This window comes from Pyrus communis, chromosome 3, assembly GCF_041283825.1.
Source record: "Pyrus communis isolate YQ-2024b chromosome 3, ASM4128382v1, whole genome shotgun sequence".
Lineage (NCBI taxonomy): Eukaryota > Viridiplantae > Streptophyta > Magnoliopsida > Rosales > Rosaceae > Pyrus > Pyrus communis.
This window is the reverse complement of record NC_142567.1, coordinates 28120719-28147293: the sequence shown is the minus strand read 5'-3', so window position 1 is coordinate 28147293 and position 26575 is coordinate 28120719. Positions and strand designations below refer to the sequence as shown.

Sequence of the window (26575 nt, the reverse complement as noted above, 5' to 3'; positions counted from 1 at the left end):
AGATGCGGTATACACTCATTTATGTGATTAGTTGTTGGATAAAATTTCATTTCAACTATTGATTTTGAGCGATTATCAGTTGTTAATGCATGTGAGATCAATCAAGATGCATAGATTACTGCTGACAATTGGGCAACTGTTCTTCGCATCCCATCTATTACTAGCGAACTGAAAACAGAAAACCGAAATGGATGAGTCACACATGGTTGGTTAGGAGATCCAAAATTTTCCTTTGGTTTGTGTCTCTTCAACTTCTGAGTAATTTGGATGAGGATCGCTAGCCCTTCCACACAAACTTTTGCCTGAGGATATGACTTGCCACTTGGCAAGGAGAGTGATCACTCGTTGCCCAAACATAGGTTGATAACTTTCCTTAGGCTAACCTTTTGACACGTGTCGGTGAATGCCCTGGTGGATTTCTGATGGCATATTCCACCGGAGCTTTGTGTATATAGGTTGTTGGGTGTGTAAGTTAGATTTTGCACTTTCGTCCAGTGTTATCTGATACCTATCCTAAATCCTCAACCATGTCAGCCTTTGTTGGCAAGTATGCTGGTACTCCCTCCCCACACCTCCTCCCTCTCTTTCTCCTCCCCAACACCCCCCCCCCCTCTCTCAATAACAAACTTGTTTAGGACTGCTTTTCAAAAAAACACTTTTGGGTCGTAAAATACTTTTATGAAGAAACACTTTTTAATGCTTTTTTCAAGAAGTACTTACATTTTTTATTTTTATTTTTTTACATGTCTATAATATAATCGTAAGCATAAGTAGTTCTTACGAAACCAGTTCCAAATGAGGGAGTCTAATGGACATGAGTCATGACACTGGTGGAAATCATTTGGGTCTTTGACTAAGAAAAATAAGCACTTTTTCAATAAAATGATTGTGAGCATAAGTACTTCTGACGTAACCAGTTTCAAATAAGCAAGTATTGTGGACGTGAGTCCTGATAAGCACTGCGTTGGAAACAATTTTGGTCATTCACCATGAAATTTTCGAAAAACCAAACAATTTCCTTAAGAGAACATGTAAGTATATATACATATAACACTCATTGCAGTCATCCCTTAGCTTGTAAAAAGTTTGAATTATACTCAACCCCTCTTGGTTTTGTGCAGAGGAGCTTATAAAGAATGCCAAGTACATTGCCACCCCAGGCAAGGGCATATTGGCAGCAGATGAGAGCACAGGCACCATTGGCAAGCGTCTATCCAGCATCAATGTCGAGAACATTGAGTCCAACCGCCAAGCTCTCCGAGAGCTTCTTTCACTTCTCCCAACGCCCTCCCTTACCTCTCAGGTGTCATCCTCTTCGAGGAGACCTTGTACCAGAAGAGCTCTGATGGCAAACCCTTCGTCGAAATCCTCCAGGAAAACAATGTCATTCCAGGCATGGTCTAAAATTTCGATAAATAGATACACATTTTTTTTTCGACATCTGTTTTTGGACACACCACTTAAGTTTCCATATTTTCATTAACATCAACGTTTACCACTTTGATTCAGGGATCAAGGTTGACAAGGGCACCGTTGAGCTAGCTGGAACAAATGGAGAAACAACAACCCAAGGCTTTGACTCTCTGGGAGCTAGGTGCGCACAGTACTACAAGGCAGGCACGCGTTTTGCCAAGTGGCGTGCCGTGCTCAAGATAGGCCTCACTGAGCCCTCGGAACTGTCCATCCAGCAGAATGCGCAGGGCTTGGCTCGCTATGCGATCATCTGCCAGGAGAACGGACTAGTGCCAATCGTTGAGCCAGAGATTTTAACTGATGGAGATCATGACATTAAGAAATGTGCAGCTGCTACTGAAAAGGTTCTTGCAGCAGTTTACAAGGCACTCAATGAGCAACATGTTCTTCTTGAAGGCACACTCCTTAAGCCCAACATGGTTACTCCAGGCTCTGACAGCCCAAAGGTAAAAACAGAAAATAATTGATTATTGCCTCTCTTGAGCTTTCTCTCACAAAGAATTCTTATATAAAATCATTGTATATATGTCTCGATTATGTATAATATCATTGGTAATATGACTGACATGAAAGATGTGGAATGTAAGAGTTTAATGTTTGTACAGAATCAACCCAAATTACTGTATGTTAGGTTTAGAATTCACCATTGAATGTTATATTAATATTGTAGGAATCGTGATTTAGATGGCTTTGTAATACTATATATGACAATTGGTGTATCGCATACATGTTATAGTTATTGCTGAAGTAAGATAAAAGTTGTATTTGTAACAAAAAAAGTTCATTTCTCATAGAGCGGAGCGCGTGCATGTTGGTCGCACCATATAAAAGTAGTTTCATGTAGAAGTATTGAAAGAGGAAGATTATATATAACCGGCACATACAACATTGTCAACATAATTATTCTTCATACTGAAAGGGCTTCAATCTTTTCACAGGTTACGCCAGAGGTGATAGCTGAGTACACAGTGACTGCACTCCGCCGGACAGTCCCAGCAGCTGTGCCTGGGATTGTGTTTCTGTCCGGTGGACAAAGTGAGGAAGAGGCAACACTCAACTTGGATGCAATGAACAGGTTGGATGTGTTGAAGCCATGGACTCTTTCATTCTCATTCGGGCGAGCTTTGCAAGCAAGCACACTCAAGACTTGGGGTGGGAAGAAGGAGAATGTTGCAAAAGCTCAGGAGACGTTCTTGACAAGGTGCAAGGCAAACTCAGATGCCACACTTGGAAAGTACTCTGGAGGAAGTGCTAGTGGATTGGCTTCTGAGAGTTTGTTTGTCAAGGGATACAAGTACTAGGCCTTTAACCGGATGGGGTTTTTGGGGAATATATGGGTATTATATGTATAATTGCATGAAGCAACGTAAACTTGTATTTGATTTTGGTCCATGACTCCTGGTATTTGGTACTTATTCTACAATGTTAATTCCCATTATAAATGTACTTAACTGACCAAATGTATTCTCGCTCACACTATTCATATTAAAGCAAATCAGGCGCTCATATGAAGTGCTTTAATTTTAACATGATTAAAAGTTCTGTCGGTGATATTAATTTTGGATTCCCAAAGCATATGAAGTGTTTTTTGAAGAAACATCAGACATGTAATTTTTGCAGAAAATACTTAAAGTGTTTTTTCAGGATCCAATTAGATTTCTACCATGAATTGGTTAAAAAAATATTTTCGCTAAAAGGTCTTTCAATCATTTTAAAAACACTTTTAAAATATTTTTAACAAAGAGATAATTTACGATCAAACAACATATTTACCTTTAAATTAGTCAATTTAAAACGTTAAAATGTAGTTAGTTTGACTCACTTCTTCGTTATTTGCTTCTCTGCTTGCTTCTTACAACAAGACATATCACATATTTATAGCCAATGTTTGCCGACTTTTCTACTGCTTACCGTCTTAGCTTGGCATAATAGCCACACATTTTTAGTAACTTCTAGTCTTTCTAGAAAAGGCTACTGTAACTTAGATGTTGCTGGACAAACCGACTGTTGGGCGTGAATACTCGACCTTTTTAGTTTATTCTGGATTTGTGCAGGACTTTTGATGAGCTGGGTTGGTTTCTTTGACAGGTGAGTCTACTAAGTGCTTCTGGAACCCCTCGATCATTTGGATTGGTCGAGTTTGTGAACAGGGAGGACGCCGAGATAGCAGTCAAGAAACTGAATATCTCCGACTCTCGCAATCACTGCCGTAGGGTTCAATTCGCCGCGCACCGTAGGAAAGAGATACATCTACGCCGAGAGTTTGAGTAGAGTAAGTCGCGTGAAGATGTTGTCCTCATGAATGTAAATGTTTTTCCAGGATCTTGGTCGTCCTATAATATTAGTTTGTTTAAATATATGACGTGAAGACTTTGTTGCTAATTTTGGTTATTCATAGTTGTTTTCCATTTTTCCATCAAACCCTTCAAAATTGTTTTGCTTGAATTTGATTTTGTTTTTTTTATTGTGGTGGAGTGGCTGAGTTCTTCGGTCATTAAATCAAATGATTTGAAAACAATTAATGAACACAATATTAACAATGATACGTGAAAGGTAAAAAAATTGAATATCACTACTTTTAAATAAACTCAAATCTTTAGAGTTTTACACGTAGTTAATTTTTTTTGTCTCGTCTTAATGCTTAACGAGGTTCCGAAATTATGTAATAATATAATGTTGTGATTGGACGTAACTACACCGAAGATGTTTAGATTGAACAAAAGAAAGATGTTTAGAATTGTGCTTAGGAAAGATGTTTAAATGTTGTTGCTCAAAAGTTTCGAGTTTTGATGTAACCATAGTGAAATTATTTCCTGCAGGATTTGATGGAACCATATATTTTGAGGGCGAGCACAATATGGGGAAACTATTGTGTGACCGTAACATCATGTTGCATACACTTATGATCTTATCATAAAAATAATATTTGACATATCTTATCTTTTGTTATCCATCGTATTGATCTATGAACTTAATCACGTAACAAGAAGAAAAATCAAGATTAAATGGGGAGAAATTTTTTTTTGTTACACTTCGTCCACTTAACAGAAAACAGATGTCATGTTATTGAATTAGAGACAAATATATGCAGTATTGTCAACTCTTCCACTCAATAAAGAACAAACGTTATGCACATAAAATAATATCAAGCCTCATGTTGTACTGGAGTTTTTTTTGGGTACTACGAGACTCAAGGCTGACAAAATATATGGAATGCAAGTCCAGTGAGAATGGGTCTAGATGAGATAGAAGTGAAGATTGGAGATAAGGAATTGTTAAAGAGTGAATACTTTCGTTATCTTGGAAGAACGAAGAATTAAATAGAAATCTCAACCCTAGGATACAAGTTGGAATGATGAAGTGAAAGAGTGCATCGACTGTGTTGTGCGACCGTCATATGCTAGTAAAGTTGGGGTTGCCATAATTAAAGATAAGATAAGAGAAAATTGGTTAAGATAGTTTGAACACGTGAACCAACGCCCTACAGTGACTTCGGTTACAAGATTTGACTATGGGACAGAAACTCGAGGCAAAAGGAGTAGATGACGACCTAAGAAAACTTAGAAACAGACTTTAAGAAAAAGATAAAAAGTACTTGAAATTAATCCAAGCTCTGACATAAAATCGAACATAATAGTGTTCTAAGATTCTACTCCGCCCAACTTAACTTAATGAGACAATAGTTTATTGTTGTTTGTACGAGACTCAAGGCCAGAAAACATAAAAACGGCCCGACTCATTAGCAAGGACAAAACGGCGAGTTTCAGTCCATCTGCTTCAAATCTTTTAACCTGCCACTGTGTCCATCTCTTCGCTCTCCTCCTCCAGAAATGTCGTCGTCTTCTTCAATCTCATCGTCGTTTCGATTATTCACCACCAAAATCCCTGGCTCAATTCTCAAACCTAAAACCCCAAAACCTCCATTCATCTCTTTCCCCAAAAGATCCATCACTTTCCAAAGAATCCCCACTATATCCTCCGCCTCCCCTCCGCCGCCGTCCGCATCCGCAACGAGCTCCACGTCCCTGCAGCCCGTCGAGGACCTCCCTCCGAAGCTCCAGGAAATCGTCAAGCTCTTCCAGTCTGTACAGCTCCCGAAGGCCAAGTACGAGCAGCTCCTGTTCTACGGCAAGAATTTGAAGCCGTTGGATGATCGATACAAGACGAAGCAGAACAAAGTGGAGGGATGCGTCTCGCAGGTGTGGGTCAGGGCGTATCTTGACTCAGAGAAGAATGTGTTTTTCGAGGCTGATTCCGACTCGGTCCTTACCAAGGGACTCGCTGCTTTGCTAGTTAGCGGGTTATCGGGCCGCCCGGTGGATGAGGTTTTGCGGGTTTCGCCCGATTTCGCGGTGCTTCTGGGGCTGCAGCAGAGCCTGACTCCGTCGAGGAATAATGGGTTTTTGAATATGTTGAGGTTGATGCAAAGGAAGGCGAAGGAGTTGCTTGTGGAGGAAGAAAATGGAGGGGAGAGTGAGCGTTTCGTGGCGAAAATTGAAGATAATGTCGAAAGTTTGGAGCTTGCAGTGGATTCTGAAGTGGGCGGGGGAAAGAATTCGAAATCGGGTTTGACAGTTGACGGTGGGATTGAGGGTGAGGATATTGGATTGAGTTCTAGAGAAAATGTTAAGCAATTGGAACTGGTAGCGAGTGAAACGAGCGAAAATGTGGCAGATTCAGGTGACTTGGGAAGCAGAGGGAAGAGAATTCAGGAGAAATTGATGCGAGAGTTAAGTCCCGTGGAATTGGAAGTGGAAGACATATCTTATCAACATGCCGGGCACGCTGGGGTTAGAGGGAGTGGTGATGGGGAGACGCATTTCAATGTGAGAGTTGTGTCTAAGGAGTTTGAAGGGAAGAGTTTGGTTAAGAGGCATAGGCTTATATATAGTTTGTTGCAAGAAGAATTGCAAAGTGGACTACACGCATTGTCGATTGTGGCGAAAACACCATCTGAAGTGAGTGGAGGGTGAAGGCTCGGCTCCTGGTTTCTCACGTGAAAGAGGTTCATATTTTTTAATTTTTGCTCTTATATATTGCTTCGATGATCTTATAATGAGGTTGTTGGTCTGAATTTTCAGAATTGATGTACACATGGTGCTCATAAGATTTGTTAGAATGTGAACATATACTTTCTTGAATCTTTATAATGCATAATTGAATTACATATTGGTGAAAACCTTGTGGCGAACTAGCTATATACTTTAGTTGTCTTTGCAATTGTTTCAAACATTGATTAACTTGGCATAAGACACTGGATAACGATATAGCACTTAGGGGGATCAATAATTCTAATGGAAATTGTCGATTTGCAGACTGAATCTCTTTGTGGGTTCTTTACCATAAGGTAGTTTAGATATGTACTGTCATCCAGTGGAAATTTTAGTACAAAGTATTGAGGTTGTGCTAGTTTTCATCTGCTGGCTACTCTCCAGCCACCAGCTGTCCATTACGTAACATCGTTGATTGTCTATTACACAGTCGTATTGAACATCCGGTCTCTTTAAATCTAGAAAAGAGCTATAGTATATTAGGTGATTTCTGATTAGGACACTTTTGACATAGGAACTATCTAGAAAAGTACCCCCAACAAATACAAACCTGTAGATGGATTCTCCAGCTCTTGTCTTAATTCAATCTCTGGTTGACTTTCTGTAAAAATTTGGACCAAACATTGCTTTTTATATGAATTCTTTTGATTAAGTAAACATATTAAAGTGGTAGTGCAGCGGTGGAGCACTATAACGGACCAATGTGTCAGTATTAAAACAAGGGAGAAGTTATGCCCAAATCTTTGCAGGATCCTAGTTGAATCTCCATACATCTCTTGCTAGTGCTTCTGATTCCTCTGTTCAGTTCCAATTCAGCAGACCCTTTTTTTTCCGTTCTGCAGATGAGGCTATCGTGTTTCCTCTGTTTTTTAGTCCCATTTCTTGTGTACCATATTTGTTCTAGATGAAAAGTTGTGTCCTGTATGTTTTGTTACTAAGGGACTCGTGAAAGAGCCAACCGAATGTCCGAATGCAAAAACAGAAAAGAAAAAACTACTTCGTAAGTTGTAGAAAAGAATGCTTATGTATCATATTTATTTAGCTGATATAACCTTTATACATTTAGGTTTCAATGTAGACATAATAAGAGCATAGAAGGAAGATACCAGGAAATAGTTCTCCTGATCATCTTTTAGATTTGCAACTTCTTGCTACTAAAACACCCGTTGGTGGACCTGTCATTTGTAACTGGCATCTGCTATGCAACCAGTAAGAAAAATGGATCATACCTAGACTGGCTCTCACTTTAAATGTTCCTCTCATATTATAGTTGACCTGATTGTTCTGCACCTGCGTCCGAAGTGCCACAGCGTGATTGACAGGGAGGTAAACCAAGCTCGATATTAGGCGAACTGATCCCAACCTTCCTTCTCCAGGTCTTTGTGTGAAAGGTGCAAGAGATTGAGTTGCTATGAGCCTGTCAGAAAAGTAAAGCTCCATATCCAGATACTCAAATCTTATATCGATTTTCCGATTAGGGTTGGAGAAATTTGCGAGGAAAGTGAAGTCGCCGTTGAAGTATTCAGGTGAGTCGAAGTAGATGGTGTTGAGGCTTGCATTGGGGATGTCAAATGATGGAGTTTTTGGTTTAATAACTAGGAAGAGTATCAAAGTTGCAATTCCACAGAAAATAAGAATAAGGCTAAATATGAGACACGCAATTGCACAGCACCAGATAAGCGGATTTGTCCGTTGAGGTTGCCGGAGTATTGTTTGCTTTGTCGGTTTACTTGAGACTAGATTTTCTTCATCAGGTGCTGGGGCTTCTCGATTCGGAGCGAACTTTGATATGATGATTTGTCTGGAGGAGATTGGTGTCGTTGGCCTTGTGGATCGGGGCAGGCGTCTGGTATGCTGTTGGGGCGGGGGTTGAGGTAGCGGCGAAGGTGGAACTGGAGATGGCGGTGGAGGTGGGAGGGCTAACATCTCTGAAGAACAACCAGAAGCAAAACAGCTGAACCTAGTGATGAAGGGGGAAGATGAAGATAATTGTTTGTTTAAATAAATGAGGAAACTGATTAAAGCAAGTAAAGGAAAAGAAGCTTTTGATTGAGGGGTAGAAGTGGTATTTGCAAAAGAGGGTTTTGGTGGAGCTAAAGGTGGGATGTTTGTGTTTGAATGGTTTTGCTTTTGAAATTGCTGATTGCAAGCACTGTTTGAAACAGAAGTGGCCCTGTTCTGCAAAGTGCTTTGATTACAAGCACTTTTGATTGGTTTGACTAGTCGAAGTTGTGAATGGTTAGATGTACTGCCAGCTTGCAGTTCTTATTGAACGCCTACAAATGTTTTTATTGACAACTAAGAATGCTTCTAACTGTATTTAGTATAAATAGTTAGGAGTGCCTTCCACAACACAAAAACATTTTGTGAAAAAAGCATATATCAGATGATTTTTCATGACATCGTTGGATTTTTGATAAAAACTTGTACGTGTCTTTAATGAAAGCGCTTATAGCATAAGAACTTGTGAGCACAAGTGTTGGCTACAAAAGCAATCCAAAAAGATGAACAAGATCAAGGGGTTTGGAGCCTGTGATGTAATAATCTTACCATGCTGCTGGTTTTATCTTATACAAACTTGTAAGTGTTTTGACATGTTTAGCCACTAAGGAAGGCGGAAAGTTAGAACTTGCTATAAAGATAGTGCAGAAAAACACTAGACAAACAAAAAGGTTCAAAAGTAAGCAGGTCAGATGTAATCAGTTAGCTCTAAATCATTGGAACACTGAACTATTTGGGATTCATTTATCTTTTCCTTCTTTTTCAAACATTAGAAACGTGTTTTTTTGTTTTTTTTTTTTTTTTTTTTTTTTTTGGAAAATTAGTGGCAGAGATTTCATTAAAGGCTCAAAAAGTCAGAAAGTTAGAACGACTAGTTACAGTGTGGTTCCTCAAACAAGAGATCAATAACAACATCCGGTAGTTCCTCAAACCAGTTACAAAATTTTGAATTACTTGGAGCACCTGATGTGAGAGCAGCTTGAGCAAGCCGGTATGCGATTTCATTTTTTCTAAAACATTACTATGTGATGAGTGAGATGCATAATTTATCTTATAAGAAAAGCGGATTTGGCACTTATTTTTAAAATTTTCTGCACTTTAAATTGAATATTTTCGGATGATGACAAGCTAAAGAAATGCGATAAAGTCACTCACAAAAAATGTATTGTCAAGTACTCAGAACTAGTGCTGCATAAAGATTTATATCCCCCAAAAGCCATGGCAATCATGGAGTGCCTTAGGTCAGGCTGGCAGCTGGGTGGAGTGGTACAAAGGAACCATAGTGCGATCTGCTTAGGGAGTTTAAAATTTGCAAACCAAAATAGCGTGATTGTTGATTATTGGATTATTACTTAAACGTTGATTGATGTGTTTATTTTTTATTGGTAACACATCATTTAGTTTATAAATTTTGGTCTTCCTAACACTACTCTTTGTTGCCACTTAGTACTACGGTCTAGCAGCATTTATCTTCACTTTTAAGTGAGAGGTTTTATGTTCAATTCTCGCTAAAGGCGAATTTGAACCATATTATTGCTAGCTCATTGTGAGGCTAAACTCATCATGTCCATTTAGTGTAAATAATATCGTTTGTTCCAAAAAAAAAAAAAAAACAAAAAAAACAAAAAAACAAAAAAAAAAAAAAAAAAAAAAAAAAAAAAAACACTACCCTTTGTTGAAAACCCCAAAGTGTCTCTTCAAATTAATGATGGATCAACAACACACCAGATTTGTCACTTAATACTACGGTCTAGTGATATTCCTCTTCACTTGTAAGTGAGAAGTCTTAGGTTCGATTCTCGCCAATAGCGAATTTGAACCACATTATTGTTTGGAAATCATTTAGGAACTTATTAAGAAAATGAATTCTTAATACCATTAAGGGTCGTGTTATTCACATATTATTTTTTATCTTTTTAACACTCTTGTTAATTTTTGTCTATTGATATTCAATTCATCTAATCCGACGGTTGAAATTTGAGAGAAATGTGTGAGAAGTAAAAATATGGATATCAAATTACAATATTTACCTTCCCCTTCTAGCAACACAACATACATAGACAATTGTAAAGAAAATTTCTTTATCATACTCTTTTTGAGGATTCTCTCCCTTCTAAATTCTCCTCTCTTTTATTTCTCTCTTATTTAAATGGTCACGATTAAGTTATATCAACATTTTATATTAAGTTATAAAGAGAGAAGACAAAGAAGAAAGTGAGTGAAGAAGAAAAAGAAGAAAATGAGATTTGGAGGGGAATAAATCATGCTCCTCTCGAGATATAGGATTTAATGATTGGTACTATGATTCTTTTGTGCATGCTACCGCACGTCATCCAAGTAGCAAAAGGTGAATCCAAGTAGTAGAAGCCTGCCTCGACGACTTGGTGCACGCCTGAGGGCACAGTCTACAGCAACTCCATAACTGGTTGGGGTCATCATCCAACATTCCAGCCAGAATTTGGCCGTACACATGTGAGATATTTTATATTGTGGAGGTTGCTTGGCCGTCAAGAAAAATAATCAATCATTTTTCGCTTGTCATATTGCCTTACTTAAAGTGAATCATATATATGTTTATTTTTACAATTTGCAAATATTTAAGGAATATTCCATTTGACATGGCCACTTATGTAAAAATATGTTCGAAAATCTGTCCCTTGGCACTGGGAATATGGACTTCCTCCACCCTTAACAAAAAAAATTTAACCATTACAGGGTGGTCTAGTGATTGGAGATGGATTCCAAACCCATATTCTATATGACACGTCCTAAGTTCAATTCTTGATGCTGGTGAATCGCACGATGGTTTGAAATGCCTCTGTGAGTTTTCCTAACCCTCAAAGAGATAGACTGTCATGACGAAGGCACCAACTGGTCTTTTTTTTAAGAAGAGAAAATAAAAATTTTCCACTCAAATTTATGATAGTGCCATACTATTTTTATGTGGAAACAAAAAACTTCGACTAATATTTGCCATGCTATATATCTATATAAATTACTGCTTGTATGTAGAAGGTGCATTGCAGGGTGGGAATGATAAACTTCTAGTCATGCTTGTACCAGGTATGCTTTTTTTTTTTTTTTTATCCAAATAAAGGAAACAATGGGATTTCACATTGTAAAAATTTTCTTTTACGAGTATTTTTGAATTATTAAAAGTCTATAATGTAAATCGATGATCTCATCATTGAGTATTGTTAGACGGTACCCCGATCCAACCTTAACTCATACACACAAGAAGGTATTCATACAAGAATTAAAATCACGTACAATCAATTCCTTCTGCGGCTTGATGTGACAGGGTGATACTATTTATAAATTCATTTTTACTTGTTATACATCATTTGTTAATTTATGTCATTTGATTTTCTTCAATTTATCGATCCGATAACCAGAAATTAAGAATAATATATAAAAGGTAAAAAAAGATGTGTGAATAACGTCATCCTATGTTGAAAAACCTTCGTATATAATCAAACTGATTTTGCAAGCTGAACCGCCTACCAATCTCTCATCTAAAACATACCAGTAGCACCCGAGCTCTACAATTAATTTATTAACCTAAGCCAATTAATCAAAATAAAGTCTGAGAATTCCATATTATTTTAATCACTGTTAAAAAAGACCCCAGCAAAACTGATTTAAATGCCAGAAAATGGAAAGAAAAAAAAAAAAAACCCTTAATTAAGACGATATACTGAAACATTTTCTGGGTTGCCTATAATATTACGTAGAGAAAATTAACAAAAGATGAGTATATAGAGAGAATTAAGAAGTAAGAATGATAATCTATAATCTTTTATTTGCAAGTAGATGAGAGACGCCCGCTGATCAGGACTAAGCCTGCGAAACCGCGGTAATTGATCTGACTTTGTATTGTATATTTCTGAGAAGAAAAAAAAAACTAGTCTCTTAGATACTTCCATGTAATTGCAAGGACTGCGTAGAGGATCCTCTTCGGATCCATTTGTGGGGATCTTATTTTGTTAGATACTATTTGTATTTAATTTTAAATAAAAAAATCAAATAATTTTTGACCGCACGATACATGATGATTAGCTAAGATGTGAGGATTCCTAGAATCCCCACAAAGTGGATCCGGATGGGATCCAATTCATATATATATATATATATATATGAAATCTTTAAGGGAAGGGATCCTCATTTTGTTTTTTTATAAAAATGGGGACTAGTTGTGGGGTTCATACTATATCGAACTTTAACGATCCAAACCGTCTATTTTTCAAATTGCATCTCATAGATCATCCTTGCAAAATATTAGTCAAATCGGAAATGTTTAAAACATCTAATTGAGTTCAAAGAAATTAATGAATACTTTGTTCTATAAGAAACAATAAAATTTTATCTTGATAATTAAAAAGGCAAATGATTTTGGATTGAATTGAATTTTTGCAAAGATGATCTATGAATCGAGACTTACAAAATAGACGATTCGGATCGTTGAAGTTCGATGTGGAATGAACCCCACACCTAATCTCTATTTTTTGAAAAAGATTAGGATCCCTTTGCATAAAGGGTCTATATATATATATATATATAATACAAGTCCACAGGAAGGAAGTAATACTGTAGGACTTTTTTTTTTGTCGAATACTGTAGGACTAATTCGGTCGTTATAAATATACAGTTCTACTTTCACAGATTAATTCGTTCATAGATTCATAGAGTTTTCCATCCCAACAAGCTTAAAAGTTATTTCGTACATGCTTTCAAGTCACCGACATGAAGGTAAGCGTTTTAATTAGTTCTAAAACATTTCATTAGTACTACTCTTACATTTTATCGAATGGAAAATTTGGAAAAAGTTCTAGGGTCAGTTATGTCCTCTCACACGCAAAATTATAGGGCCAATTGTTCCTTACTAGGTCTCAAGCAGTAATAACTAGGCAAAGCGTTTGAATGCGAATAAAACTATGGGGTCAGTTAAATTTTTTTCACACGTAGAAGAGGAAAAAAGACAATTTCCTAACTTTCCCAATTAAAACGTTCTCTATAAAATATCTAAGATTTTAATAATATATGTTTGGCATTAATTTATACAGTATGATGCAGCAAAAGATACTATTGAAGGTGGAAATGCACTCTGACAAATGCAGAACCAAGGCCTTGAAGATTGCAGCAGCTGCATACGGTAATGCATCAATCATTTGAGTTTTATTTGTATCAATTCTTCATTCATATTTATTTAGGGTTGGATAATTAACTGATGATCGTTAATATGGAAGCAGGTGTGAGCAAAGTGTCAATAGAAGGAACAGATAAAGATCATCTTGAGGTGAGAGGGGATGGAGTTGACTCCGTTCGCTTGACGGGGTTGTTAAGGAAGAAGGTTCGCTTCGCCACCATAGTCCAAATTGAACAAGTGAAAGGAGGTAATGCAGATGATGGTGAAAAACCAACTCATACTGTTGAATGGACGCCATTAGCAAGCTATTATTGTACTCCGCAATGCCGTCCAATGTACTGTGAAGTGGTTCGTGAATATTCAGAACCAACTTGCTCTATTATGTAATTGTCCTTGACACACACACAAACACACACACACACACACACACACATATATATATGTATGTATATATCTTAATGTTAAATATATATGTGTGACTGAGATTCAGATTAAGGAGAACATTTAACTTCAAACATTTGCCGGTTCTATATACAAGTAAGGTTTGCTTTCTTTGAATTATGGCCCTAACTTCATCTCAATGACTCAAGGATTTGGATTAGGTTTATCGTTGGATGAACTGCAGTGCTGATATTGACCCTAACTCTAAAAATTTCACCAATATTCTACAAATTATAGAACATTTAGTGATGACATCATTTCCATTATCCAAAGTTTTAGTTTTTTATCCAAAGTTTTAGTTTTGAGTATAAAATTTTCACTTCCTTATATAATTCTTCGCCGCGGATTGTGGTTGTATTAAAAAAAAAAAAAAAAAATCCCGTGGCTTCTTGTTGTATGGAAAAAAAAAACTCAGGAAAACCTATATATGATGGCAAGGATTTAGTTTTCCATTAGCTTTGGGACAAATATTTCATTGCAAACACACTATGCATGATATTTTAAGTCAGCCATTTTCACCCCATTTAGGGATCTAAATACAATCATATGCAGTCCATCCTTCCGGGTCCAGGGGCAGGGAAGACTCATAGAAGTATTTCAACCTCCATCTGGTCACCCGTTGTTTGATTCAGCCGCGTCAGGAATTGAACTTAAGACGTACCGTGTAGAATACGGGTCTGAATTCTTTCCCAACCACTAGGCTTCCCATGATGGTTGTTAATTGAAAATGGTTAATAAAATACAGATCACATGCCAATTATATAATTGTGATTTAGAGTCCCTCTCTTTCCGTTATAGGTTAGACTGAGAGGTAACCCTACCAATTATATACGGAACTGTCCCTACTTTCACAATGCTAAACCCTATAGTACCGTGTTAGTTCATTATGGTGGTTTGTTTGGCCGTCAAGAAATAATTCATTCAAAATTTGCGATAGTGCAACATTAGTTTATGTAAAAAAAAAAAAAAAGACTTAGACTTTGCTATGCAATCTATCACATTTTCATTCACAATATATATATATATATATATATATATATATATATAACAAAGACAGCTGTAGGTTGAAAATAACAAACAAATTGTAGTCGTGCATATTAGGTGTGTGTGTATATATATATATATATATATAACAAAGACAGCTGTAGGTTGAAAATAACAAACTAATTGTAGTCGTGCATATTAGGTATGTATATATTTTTGACGATTAATTTGTTATGATTACTCAAAGACTTTGACTTCGCTTTGCCAATAGAGATGTACAAGACATTAATCATCAATTAAAAGATATGTACAAGTATATACACATGAGTTAAAATGTACACATTAACACATGAATCTTTGAACGTTTGTGACAAGGTTTAGGTTTGAATGTATCCATTGCACTGTGATATTGTATTATTAATTTACTTATTATATTATGAGTCAATTATAAATTTACGTAATGGCCACAACGGAAAATTACTCTACATACCTAAGGCAATGAACAAAGATGAATTGTGAGAATTAAATATTGCTTTCATAAACATCCGTGAATTACTGTGTATAATTTTGACGATGTACGAGTCCTATATCGTATTAATGAATATCTTACTCTTTCTAAAAAAAAATTGACGATGTATTAATCTAAATAAATTTCTCAGTGTGTTTTCAGTTTAAAATTGTCTGACAGACCTTCCCACTTCCCCCAACTCCTTTTTATTTATTTTTTTTAGTTTTTTCCTAGTGTCCAATTGGGATTTTATAATTTTTGTGGAGTATGTTTGGCTTACAGGACCATGAAAGTCTCAAGGCTTCCATCAATAAATGTCTGCATGAGTCTAATTAATCCTCTAACAATATGCTTGTTGGCCAATAGAAATTATTGTATATTAGCTAATGCAGATTGGATGAAACGCTGTAAGTTGACTATATATTAGTATGCGTTCACTTTCTGGATATCAAAATATAATTTGTCTTCAGTAATACTAAATTTTGTTATCGTTATGGTGTATGGATCAAGTGGATTAATTATACCCACGTGGGGTGCTTCAGAGTGTAAGGCATGTGGATAACTTTTTCAGTGGTCGAATCGTGTTCTCCAAAATGTTTTGATTAATTTTCTTGAAGTTCAGCTGCTAGCTACTATTTTTTTTTTTTTTTTAAGGAATTTTAACGAAAAATTTTCGGTACTGTTCATTTTAACGAAAAATTACATTTTTACATTAAAAAGTCAATCATAGTACTATTCATTTTACCCTTTATTTTGTCACTTTCATTAAAACTCAAAGTTTTCAAGCCATTTTCATTATTTTTCCTTTTTTTTTTAAAAAGGAATTTTAACGAAAAACTTCTGGTACTATTCACTTTAACGAAAAACCACATTTTTACACTAAATAAAATCAATCATGGTATTATTTACTTTACCCTTTATTTTGTCATAATCGTTAAACTCAAAGTTTTCAAATTTTTTTCATGAGTTTTCTTTTTTTTTGAAGGGGTGATAGTGTTCTCATTCCCTTATTCTTATTAAAGTAAAAACAGAAATACAAACAAGGGCAACATAAAGCCAGACCATCTTGAAGGAAAAATGTAAAACCAAAAATCAAACCCACGTACAAAGAAAACATATAATGAAAATAATTTGAAACGATAGTTGGTAGAAGCAGAAAAATCATGAATATAAGCAAAAGTTTCACATGAAAGAACGTTAGATCATTAGTAATATGCATTATAATTTGCAGGAAAGTTGGCTAAGGTATCAGCCACACATGCAATTGCTAGCTAGTACAATAGGAGCTATATTACTCATCTTTTATTTTATGTTTTTATTAACTTTTAGGTGTACCAGCAGTTATATGAATTCGGAACATTTTTTAACGTTAATACATAGTATTTGGAGCTAATGAAGAATTTGGTGTAAAATCGAGTGCAGTGATGTTCTAAGATTTATACAATCAATAAGATTTTGTTGTTGTTGTTTGTTGTAAGAAAAAGATATTATTAAATCAAGTGCTTGTTTAATAGCAAAAATATTTGAGACTACTGAAAAAAACAAAAAGAGTATTTACACTTGCCAGAGTCATATTCTTGTCGAGTTAATGTGCGATATTAATTTATAAGTACAACATTGGTTGTAACTAATTTCATCAAAATGGAAAACGTATTCAGTTCACTCTCTCTTCAGATCTGACTTTTCTTATAAACAATAAATAAAATCTTGTCTGTAAGATATATACGATCTCATATTTTTCACTAAAAAAGAAAAGAAGAAGAAAGGCACGATCCCACGTAATTGGTACAGGATAGGCATGTATGGACTTGTAATACAAATCTTGAAAAATATTAAAGGGGATCCTATCTTCTATAAGTAGCATGGTAATCGATATATAGTTCTACTTTGGCTGTTTCATAGGGTTTCTATCCCAAAAACTTAAACTTATATATTTCACACAATATTCTCTCCAAAATGCCGCCGGTAAGCCTTTTCATATATATATATATATATATATATTCTACTACTCTTGCATCTTGTTGCAGTTATATAACTTTTTTCTTTTAATCCAACTGAAACTAATTAATAAGGCGGGAAGGTTTTCTTAAATTAGCTGACATTAATTAAATGTATAAATTGATCATGTTGTTTATACATCTTTTGTACAAATTGATGGTGCAGCAAATGAAGATCGTTGTGAAGGTGCCAATGCACTGTGACAAATGCAGAACCAAGGCCTTGAAGATTGCAGCTGCTGCACACGGTATGTGCCTTTTGATATTATCATGATTCAAATTTTCTTTCAACGATTTCATTGTTAATTATAGTTGGCATGGTTATTAAAGAGTATCATAATTAATGAAAGCAGGTGTTAGTAAAGTGTCGATAGAAGGAGTAAACAAAGATCATGTGGAGGTGATAGGGGATGATGTAGACTCGGTTTGCTTGACGAGGTCATTGAGGAAAAAGCTCGGCTGTTCCTGCACCATAATCAAAGTTGAAGAAGTGAAGCCGGCAGTTAAAACTGAGAAAAAGCCAGCTCCTTCAGCAAGCTGTGTTCAATACTGTTGCACTCCTCAGTTTCGTCCAATGTACTGTGAACTGGTTCATGAATATCCAGAACCAACCACTTGCTCCATAATGTAATTGCGCATGAAATGAATTAGTTGAACTTGATTATGATCATTTTCATTTTCTCTTTTCCCTTGTAGATGCATGGATCTAAAGTTCATAAGAAATATTTTTATATCAATTGCTTGTCTCTTTGAAATTTTGTTTGTGTTTCTGCTTGTGCCTTTTTCATGTGTTTCCTAACCCATATGGAATTGCTCAGGTACTAGGAAACACTTTTGATCATAAGTACTTTTATCAGAAACACTTTTATGACAAACATAACAAGTTTGTAATCCAAAGAGACCATCATTTATATGAGTTGCCTTTAATTATGTACTTGTAATGATCCATACTAATTTTCGACCAATAAATGGGTGAAAGTATGATTATATAGCAGCATGTGTGGATGCATGGTTAATCAGGGTGTCAACACAATTAAACTATATCTATTTCTTGATTTCTCTACAAAATGGGTCCTGTCCACCTAAGCTTTCTCCGCGTGTGGCTGGCTGTTAACCACAAGGTCGAAGGTTCAACCAATCTTGTAGGGGTGCGTTTCTTTTATTTTTCCATAAAAAATGAGTTATTTCATTGATGAAACAGCAAAAATACAATCTAGCAGGACAAAACCGGACTACATGTACAATCTAGCCAAGATCTGTTGTGGGTGTTGTCTAGCTTTACGAGTGATGTAGACTCACTTGTTGCGGTGATTTTTGTGAGCTTGAGTATAGATCAATGGTGGCTAATCAGGCCGTCTACTTTATTTAATGTATACGCAAGATTCTTTCTAAATTAAAAAATTGATCATTGGAGATGATGCACCCATATTATTGTTTTGTTTCATCATCAAACTAGGAAAATAAAAAGGATAGGGAAGATCACAGAATTGACCTGACTAGGTACAATACTAAAGAAGAAGGCTCGAAAGTTATGATCCCAACTCAATAACAAAATAGGGTGTAATTTCACCACAAGAGTAGAAATGTGGTGATGACACAACTTTATTATATCCAAGGGATGATTTCGTTTTCTTTTGATTTTGGGACTGAAGGTTTCATTGCGAAAAAACCATTGGAGGCAACTTAATTTTATGTACATTACATATACAAAAACTTATTACTTGCCACATTACATAGTGAATCATTGTAGTCTTAAACTGTCTAGATGACCCAGTAGTTGGAGACGAATTCTAAATACGTATTCTACAGGGCATACGTCCTGAGTTCGATTTCTAAAGCTGGTTGAATCACAAGATGGTGATCATGGGAGACTAAAATGTCTCTATAAGTCTTCTTGGCCCCCAAAAGAGTAGACTACAGTAACAAAGTCATCAGCTGGTCATTTTTTTAAAAAATAAAATAAAACTATTGTTTCTCTAACATTTTTTTATTATAAAATAATGAACTTTTTTTTTTTTTTTGAACCGGTTAAAAGCTTAAACTTAATTTCAAATTCGACTTTCAATTTGTGTAACATCGTTCTCCCTGTACGTACTTTGCAGGGAATTCATCGAAAGATGGCCAAATTAATCTACACCATGTACCACTCTTGTGGCCTCAAAGTGAGGACACAAGTCAATGTGACGAAGTTGAGCCAAAAAACAACACAGAGAAAGTTTGGTCGGACTGTACCACGAGCCAATATAGTAGGTAGAATAGTTCAATCATAGGCACCCGATCCACATGTCAAGTAAGCTACTGCTTAATTGATCTTATATCTTTAGTGACAAATCAAACATTGAAGTAGATATTATAGGAAAACTCTAATTATGCTATCTCCAATTAAACAACCAAATGTTAAACTAAATTACATGTAGGGATTTTATCACGGTTTGGTCTTTTGAAATTGGACCTTCCAATCAAAATGATTTTTGAAATTAAAAATCCATCAATTTGATTTCGAAAAATGGACTGCAAATCAATTCGATTATTCTGTTACATTTTCATTAAATTCTTTGTTAATATGCTTATGTGGCAAACAAGTGGGTCACTTGGATACAATCATATGGTGTCACGTGGATTAATCATAAAACCAATTTTTGTATCTTCTAAGGTGGGGATACTACTTTTAACTCTACAGTTAATATGTGCACGTCATGAGCACCTTGCTTTTTAATGTTATATAGAATTGTTTGTAACTATTGAGCCCAAAGCTAAACATGACTTTGCATTTGACTCCAAAGTACTGAACAACTCATATAAGCACTAAATCTTGAATATCCCTGACCATGAGATGTATAATATTTGTCAAAATAAATTAAGTGAGACCTATTTAAGATTAAAATTTTGTTAGTGAATGCAAAACCTGTTATAAATCTTAATTAAGTGATGGATTGTAACTCCCTGTATTTTTAATTCAAACCCTCTCTTTTTTTTGGTGTAGAATAATATAAAATATCTTTTGTAATACTTTGTATAATAATCAATCAAAAAAAAAAAAACAAATGGCGTAATTTAAAGGCTTGCACATATATATGATTCGTGTCATGAAGTTCACTTTATTCATTCTGGAATCACAAGAAGCTTTTACAGCTAGCTAGCTAGCTGCTATGTGTATTTCACGAAGTACTTACGAAATGAAAGATTAATTTCCAATTAATTATTTTAATCAAATCAAAGTAGAATCTACTGGGTCTTAATAAAGAATTTGAGTAATCTACGGTGGCCTTAATTTGACTAAGCTTGTGGAAACCTTGGATTTTAAGCTTCTGGAATATCTCGTCTGCTGTTGAGATTAGTCAACTGCAGGTAATGGTATTATAAGACGACGAAGCTCCTATAAATACAGCATAGCTTTTTACTACTTTTTATTGACCTCTAAGTGCTCAAGTACAACAAACAAAAATACCCAACAAAAATCATCGATTCGTAGAATATAGAGTTTCCGTACGAAAAACAATCTAGCCTTTTGTACAATGGTGCAGCAAAAGATAGTTATGAAGGTGCACTTGAGCTCTGAAAAACTCAGAACCAATGAAGGTGCACTTGAGCTCTGAAAAACTCAGAACCAACGCGTTGAAGATTGCTGCAGTCGCTAAAGGTATGCAAAATATATGCACCAATCTTTAAACTTAAGGCCATCCTCATCCACGATCTAAAGGGATCTTTTAGTCCATAAAATATCTAAAAGCCATCTCCAGCAAGCAGGTTATAAGTAGGCTGCATCTAGTTATCAGCAGGCTAAAGGGCTACAGGCTTGGCAAATATAGCAAGCCTTTTAGCCAAGCTAATCTTTTTGGAACCCATGTGGCCCCAGCTATACATTAAAATATGTATATTAGAACAACCCTACCGTGGTGGATTGCTCGGGGTACAGCCCAGAGAAAAGGGCCCGGGGCCCTGTGGATCGGCTCCAGCATGAAGGTGCCCGAGTGGATGTGGAGGCCCGAGCTCCGAGCCTGTGAAAAATTGCTAGCCCGAATGGATGTGACGCCAGGGCTGACGTCAGCCTGGCGTCAAGCCTTTTTTTATTTTTTTTCTGTCAGGTGCGTGCACCCCACTCGCGCGTTGGGGCGCGTCGCCAACACATTTTCAGAAAAATCAGCCCACTTTTTCATATTCAAATGTTACCTTTGGGAAGCCACGTAGCTTCCCACGGTCCGTTCGATCTCAACGGCTCTTTAACTTGGATCGTTCGATCTCAACGATAAAAAAAATAAAAAAAGTCTTATTTAATATCCACCGTTCTATCTGAGATCAACGGTCGATATTAATATGCTTTATAAATAAATAAATAAAAGAAAAAATAGTTTTAAAATTAAGAAAAGTTACCGTTGTGACACGTGGCACAATCTGGAGTGTTGGAATTCAAATTTTTTTTATGTCCAACGGCAAAGATTAATTAGTTGAATAAAAATTTTAAAATAATTGTAAAAAAATTGTTTTTACTTTTCTCTACATACATTCTCATTATCATCTACCTTACACCATAGTTTCATATTTTCTCAACTACTTTCAATCACATTCCTTTCTTTCTCTCAAAGTTTCAATCCATTTTTTTTTCAACAAAATGACTACTTATGCAGGTACGAATTGGTCGCTTCTTGAAGATGTTGCGTTGTGTACTAGATGGGTTGAATTTACTCATAGTTCGCTTACTGGTAATGAGACGCAGTTGCGAGAAATGTGGAGTCTTATTCATACCAATTATCTTGAGAAAATTGGTGGGAAAAGAACCAAAGAATCAATATCCAGTCGTTGGAAATTACTTAGCCAATCGTTTAGCATGTGGGAAGACGCCTTGTCACAAGCTAGTACTAATATTCAAAGTGGGGAAAATTACTCGGATCAGGTAACAATATATTATTTATTTGTTTATACTATACCCAATTTTACATTATAATTATTTGTTTGTATTATTTATTTGTTACATACTTACATTATAATTATTTGTTTGTATTATTTATTTGTTACCTATTTTCATTATAATTATTTCTTCTCCCGCATTGTGTAGGAACTTCAAGCACAAGCTTGGTACAGAGACAAAACCAAAAGCAAAAATAAATCATTCAACCGGTGGAAATGTTGGAATATTGTCAAAGATTGTCCTAAATTTAGAGTTGTGCCTGTTGGTCCAGAAGTTTTCATGAACAGCACTCCTCTACACTCTACACCCGATCATGTCTCGCATGTTCATGAAGATGATGCGGAAGAAGTGCCCGAAACGCCCCTTCCTGAACAAGCGTCGGGTTCGACCCGTTATCCAATTAGGCCTCAAGGTAAGAAGACTTCAAAGAGAAAAATGAGTACTTCCAAGAATGATTATGCAAAGTTCATGGAAGAACTTACTCGCCAAGATGAATTGACTTTGGCGAGCGAAATGGCAAAATATGAGGCTGATACGGCTAGAGAGGACGCAAAAGCTGCAACTATTGAGAGAGAATTTCAAGTTAATGAGAGAGAAAGAGAGCTACTTAGGCAAGAAAGGGAACATGTTAGAAAAGAAAGACGGGCTCAACGAGATCGTGAGATTATGAACACGCCTTTAGAAGGGAAGTCTCCAAATTCTAAATTTTTTTGGAAGTCAGAGAAAGCGGACGTGGTGCAAAGGAGGCGTGCAAGAGAAGCGAGAGCAAGCCAAGATGGTCCTAGCACCACAAGAGAAGATCATCCTAGCACCACAAATTGGTTAAGTGATGATGAATAAAGTAGTTTCTGTAATCGGAGCCCATAATTTTTCAATCACTTTGGGTTGTAATTTATTATTTATTGAATATAGTATTTTATGTTGTTTCCAATTTATTGAATATTTATTCAAATGAATTTGATAAGTTATTTATACTAAGAGAATATTTATTCAAATGACAAAAACACACCAAATAAAATTACATAAACATATTGAATAATAAAAAACTCAGTAAAGCTGAACTAAAAAAATTACATAAACATACCAAATAATAAAACACACCACATAAAATTACATAGACATACCAAATTCAAAAAAACACACTAAATGAACTTAATTATCTTTAGCTTGTTTCAATGCCCATTGGTGCTCTATCAAGTCAATTTGCCGGGCGTTGTGCATGTCTGGCATTTGAAATGCAGTATATCGTTGAATGAGTCTTTCATTGTAACGTTCATCCATTTGTAATGGCTCATGTTGCACGGGCTCATCAGTGGCGTCATGAGCACAATATATACGTGTTCTTGAATTGTTCATCGTGTTTGGCTCATATTTATCAACGGCTTCATAATCGTACTCATATTCCAGAATCATGTTGTGGAGAATGATGTACGTCATCATGATGGATCGCAGTGACTCTACATCAAACAATCTCGCAGCACCCTTGACGATCGCCCAGCGAACTTGGAGGATACCGAAACAACGCTCCACATCCTTCCTGCACCCCTCTTGACAGCTTGCAAAGTGTTTTTCCTTTGCACTTCACGGACGTGGCACTGTTTTGACAAATGTTGACCACCTTGGGTAAATGCCGTCAGCTAGGTAGTGTGGCCCGTCGTACATACGTCCATTGACCTCATACGTGACTTTTGGTGCCTTTCCTTGCAGGACATCATTGAACACTGGGGATTGGGCAAGGATGTTGAGGTCATTTTAAGCTCCCGGAACCTCGAAAAAAGCGTGCCAAATCCATGTATCAAAAGATGCCACCGCCTCCAAAATGATACTTTTTGCTCATTTTCTGTCCCCATAAGCGCCTTGCCATGCACTTGGATAGTTTTTCCACGTCCAGTGCATACAATCAATGCTTCCAATCATCCCAGGAAAACCACGCATCTCGACCTTCTTCAGAAGCTGTTGCAAGTCCATGTTTGTAGGTTTCCGGAGGTACTTTGCGATGTAGATAGATTCGATTGCTCCGCAAAACCTCATCAGGGACTCAAGAATGGTTGATTTCCCCATCCTCGTTATCTCATCCACTTGATCTGCAGATACTCCATATGCAAGCATCCGCAAGGCAGCATTAATTTTTTGCTGAGGAAGGAGACCCATAGCACCAAAAGCATCATTCTTTTGCACAAAGTAAGAATCATGGTTGCAAACAGCAATCATGATTTTATTGAACAAATGTCGTTCCATTCTAAAACGACGTCTAAAGTACGTATCAGGGAATGCACTATTATGGACAAAATAATCGTCTAAGAGTTCCGTACCTCATCGTTGCCTACTTCTATGAAGGTTTCCGGAAGGGCTGGGCCTGCAGATCTGAGCCACAGCTTGGATGACTTGACGGGAATGTGAGGCTCTGCCCATTCCTAGTTTCCTACTTCGTCATCTCTCCTTCTACGCTCCTCATCCTTCCTTCTGATTGGTTAAACAATTCTTCCTCTTTTTGATTGAGTTCCCACATCATCCTTGAGGAAGAAGAAGACATTGTAAGAAAGAAGTATAAACTATGAATAATGATACATATTTTTGTGAAGAAGGAAGCAGAAACTATGAATAATGATAGAGATCTTGAGAAAATTGGTGTGAGATTTGTGAGGATGGATGGTGGATTATATGGAGGATTCATAAAGGATTAGGTTGTAGATAATGCCACGTGGCATGCCGTCATTCGTTAAAAATCTGATGGAAATCTATCCTCAAAGATTGTAAACAGATTATGACATGTGGCGCAACGTGATTGGTTAATAATCTTATCAGAAATCCATCACCAATAATTGTATTTTCGGATAATGACATGTGGCATGCTGTCATTCGTTAAAAATCTGATGGAAATCTATGCTCAAAGATTGTAAACAAATTATGACATGTGGCCCGACGTGATTGATTAATAATCTTATCAGAAATCCATCACCAATAATTGTATTTTCGGATAATGACATGTGGCACAACGAGTACGATTAAAAATCTTATCGGAAATCCATCCCCAATAATTGTCTTTTGGGATTTTTTTGACAAGTGGTGCAACGAGAACGATTAAAAATCTTATCCGAAATTACAAATAAAATTATTTTGTATTATTTAATAATACTTCGGATAATGACACGTGGTGCAACGAGAACGATTAAAAATCTTATCCGAAATTACAATTAAAATTATTTTATATTATTTTATAAATAAAAAAATACTAATATTTTATTGCCTATTGCTAGGGCTATTGAAGTGTAACGGTGGAAATGCAAAAGGCGATTACTGTTCTTTAAGGGCAGTTACTGTTCACCAGGTGGATTGAATAGTTAATAGCCTGGGGGGAGGGCTCCCACGTTGAAGTTGCTCTTAGAGAGCCAAAATACAATTCGGGGTATGCTTATCCATCTATGACCGGGAGATGATTTAGGCACTCTTATTTTTTTATATTTTCTTTGGGAAAAATATAATCATTTTTATCTTAACTAATGAATATTAACATATGATCGAACATGTAAGCAAGTGTGAGCAAAGTGTCGATAGATGCGGAGAAAAAGAAGCTAGAGGTGATTGGAGATGGAGTTGATTCCATGAGATTGACCATGTCGTTGAGGAAGAAGCTTGGCCATGCCACCAAACTAAGTGTTGAAGAAGTTAAAAGAAAAACCGACGAGAAAAAGCCAACTACTTATCCAATAACTTGGACATCAAGCTATATCCAATATCCACAACATCCTCCACACCATCACGTAGTTCATGATCAATATCCACGAGAAACCAATTGTTCTATTATGTAATTGTTGTTGACTTTGAGTTTAATGATTAACCATCTTTACCAACCAACATTCACAATCAAGATTGTCAATGCTCATTTGTGCTGAATGCTGAGTTATACCACCATTTTGAAATTATAATCTCTATACTTGTACTCACAATTTAGATTTTGTTGGATCTTTTGAACCATGGACTTGTACCTTTGTCTCCTACTACAAACTGGGCAACTGAGAATCCACGCACCTTACCTGTCAATATACATTTAAGAGAAAGAATCAGGTT

At 36.2% G+C, this 26575-nt stretch overlaps 7 protein-coding genes across 10 annotated transcripts; 6 read left to right on the top strand and 1 right to left on the bottom strand.

The window, feature by feature from the left end:
* Nucleotides 1-447: 447 nt before the first annotated feature.
* LOC137716466 (fructose-bisphosphate aldolase, cytoplasmic isozyme 1-like) lies at nucleotides 448-3000 on the top strand. Of its 2 annotated transcripts, none has more exons than XR_015961054.1 (4): nucleotides 448-555; nucleotides 1122-1393; nucleotides 1510-1919; nucleotides 2412-3000. XR_015961054.1 is itself a non-coding variant. In XM_088691697.1 (4 exons), exons 3-4 carry the CDS (start codon nucleotides 1890-1892, stop codon nucleotides 2772-2774), a joined length of 393 nt encoding a protein of 130 aa, XP_088547823.1. In that variant the 5' UTR covers nucleotides 482-1031; nucleotides 1122-1393; nucleotides 1510-1889; the 3' UTR covers nucleotides 2775-3000. The 2 variants fall into 2 exon arrangements, 1 of the variants encoding a protein (XP_088547823.1); XM_088691697.1 differs by having other exon boundaries at nucleotides 482-1031.
* A 2178-nt stretch (nucleotides 3001-5178) lies between these two features.
* CPSUFE (chloroplast sulfur E) lies at nucleotides 5179-8924 on the top strand. Its single transcript, XM_068454932.2, has 2 exons — nucleotides 5179-6478; nucleotides 7901-8924. Exon 1 carries the CDS (start codon nucleotides 5304-5306, stop codon nucleotides 6444-6446), a length of 1143 nt encoding a protein of 380 aa, XP_068311033.2. The 5' UTR covers nucleotides 5179-5303; the 3' UTR covers nucleotides 6447-6478; nucleotides 7901-8924.
* LOC137715593 (Late embryogenesis abundant (LEA) hydroxyproline-rich glycoprotein family) lies at nucleotides 7530-8450 on the bottom strand. Its single transcript, XM_068454934.2, has one exon. The coding sequence runs from the start codon at nucleotides 8448-8450 to the stop codon at nucleotides 7650-7652; it is 801 nt and encodes a 266-aa protein (XP_068311035.2). The 3' UTR covers nucleotides 7530-7649.
* Nucleotides 8925-13459: 4535 nt separating the features above from the next.
* Nucleotides 13460-14058, top strand: LOC148698274 (heavy metal-associated isoprenylated plant protein 47-like). The gene is made up of 3 exons (XM_088690414.1): nucleotides 13460-13464; nucleotides 13589-13677; nucleotides 13775-14058. Exons 1-3 carry the CDS (start codon nucleotides 13460-13462, stop codon nucleotides 14056-14058), a joined length of 378 nt encoding a protein of 125 aa, XP_088546540.1.
* A 3338-nt stretch (nucleotides 14059-17396) lies between these two features.
* Nucleotides 17397-18338, top strand: LOC137714213 (heavy metal-associated isoprenylated plant protein 47-like). Of its 2 annotated transcripts, XM_068453480.2 has the most exons (3): nucleotides 17397-17569; nucleotides 17768-17849; nucleotides 17955-18338. In XM_068453480.2, the coding sequence occupies exons 1-3, from the start codon at nucleotides 17561-17563 to the stop codon at nucleotides 18230-18232; spliced, it is 369 nt and encodes a 122-aa protein (XP_068309581.2). In that variant the 5' UTR covers nucleotides 17397-17560; the 3' UTR covers nucleotides 18233-18338. The 2 variants fall into 2 exon arrangements, with proteins under 2 accessions (XP_068309581.2, XP_088546408.1); XM_088690282.1 differs by lacking the exon at nucleotides 17397-17569 and having other exon boundaries at nucleotides 17627-17849.
* A 2778-nt stretch (nucleotides 18339-21116) lies between these two features.
* LOC148698272 (heavy metal-associated isoprenylated plant protein 47-like) lies at nucleotides 21117-26396 on the top strand. Of its 2 annotated transcripts, none has more exons than XM_088690284.1 (3): nucleotides 21117-21143; nucleotides 21181-21245; nucleotides 26049-26396. In XM_088690284.1, the coding sequence occupies exons 1-3, from the start codon at nucleotides 21117-21119 to the stop codon at nucleotides 26314-26316; spliced, it is 360 nt and encodes a 119-aa protein (XP_088546410.1). In that variant the 3' UTR covers nucleotides 26317-26396. The 2 variants fall into 2 exon arrangements, with proteins under 2 accessions (XP_088546410.1, XP_088546409.1); XM_088690283.1 differs by having other exon boundaries at nucleotides 26043-26396.
* LOC148698273 (uncharacterized) lies at nucleotides 22325-23438 on the top strand. Its single transcript, XM_088690281.1, has 2 exons — nucleotides 22325-22492; nucleotides 22655-23438. Exons 1-2 carry the CDS (start codon nucleotides 22325-22327, stop codon nucleotides 23345-23347), a joined length of 861 nt encoding a protein of 286 aa, XP_088546407.1. The 3' UTR covers nucleotides 23348-23438.
* Nucleotides 26397-26575: the final 179 nt, after the last annotated feature.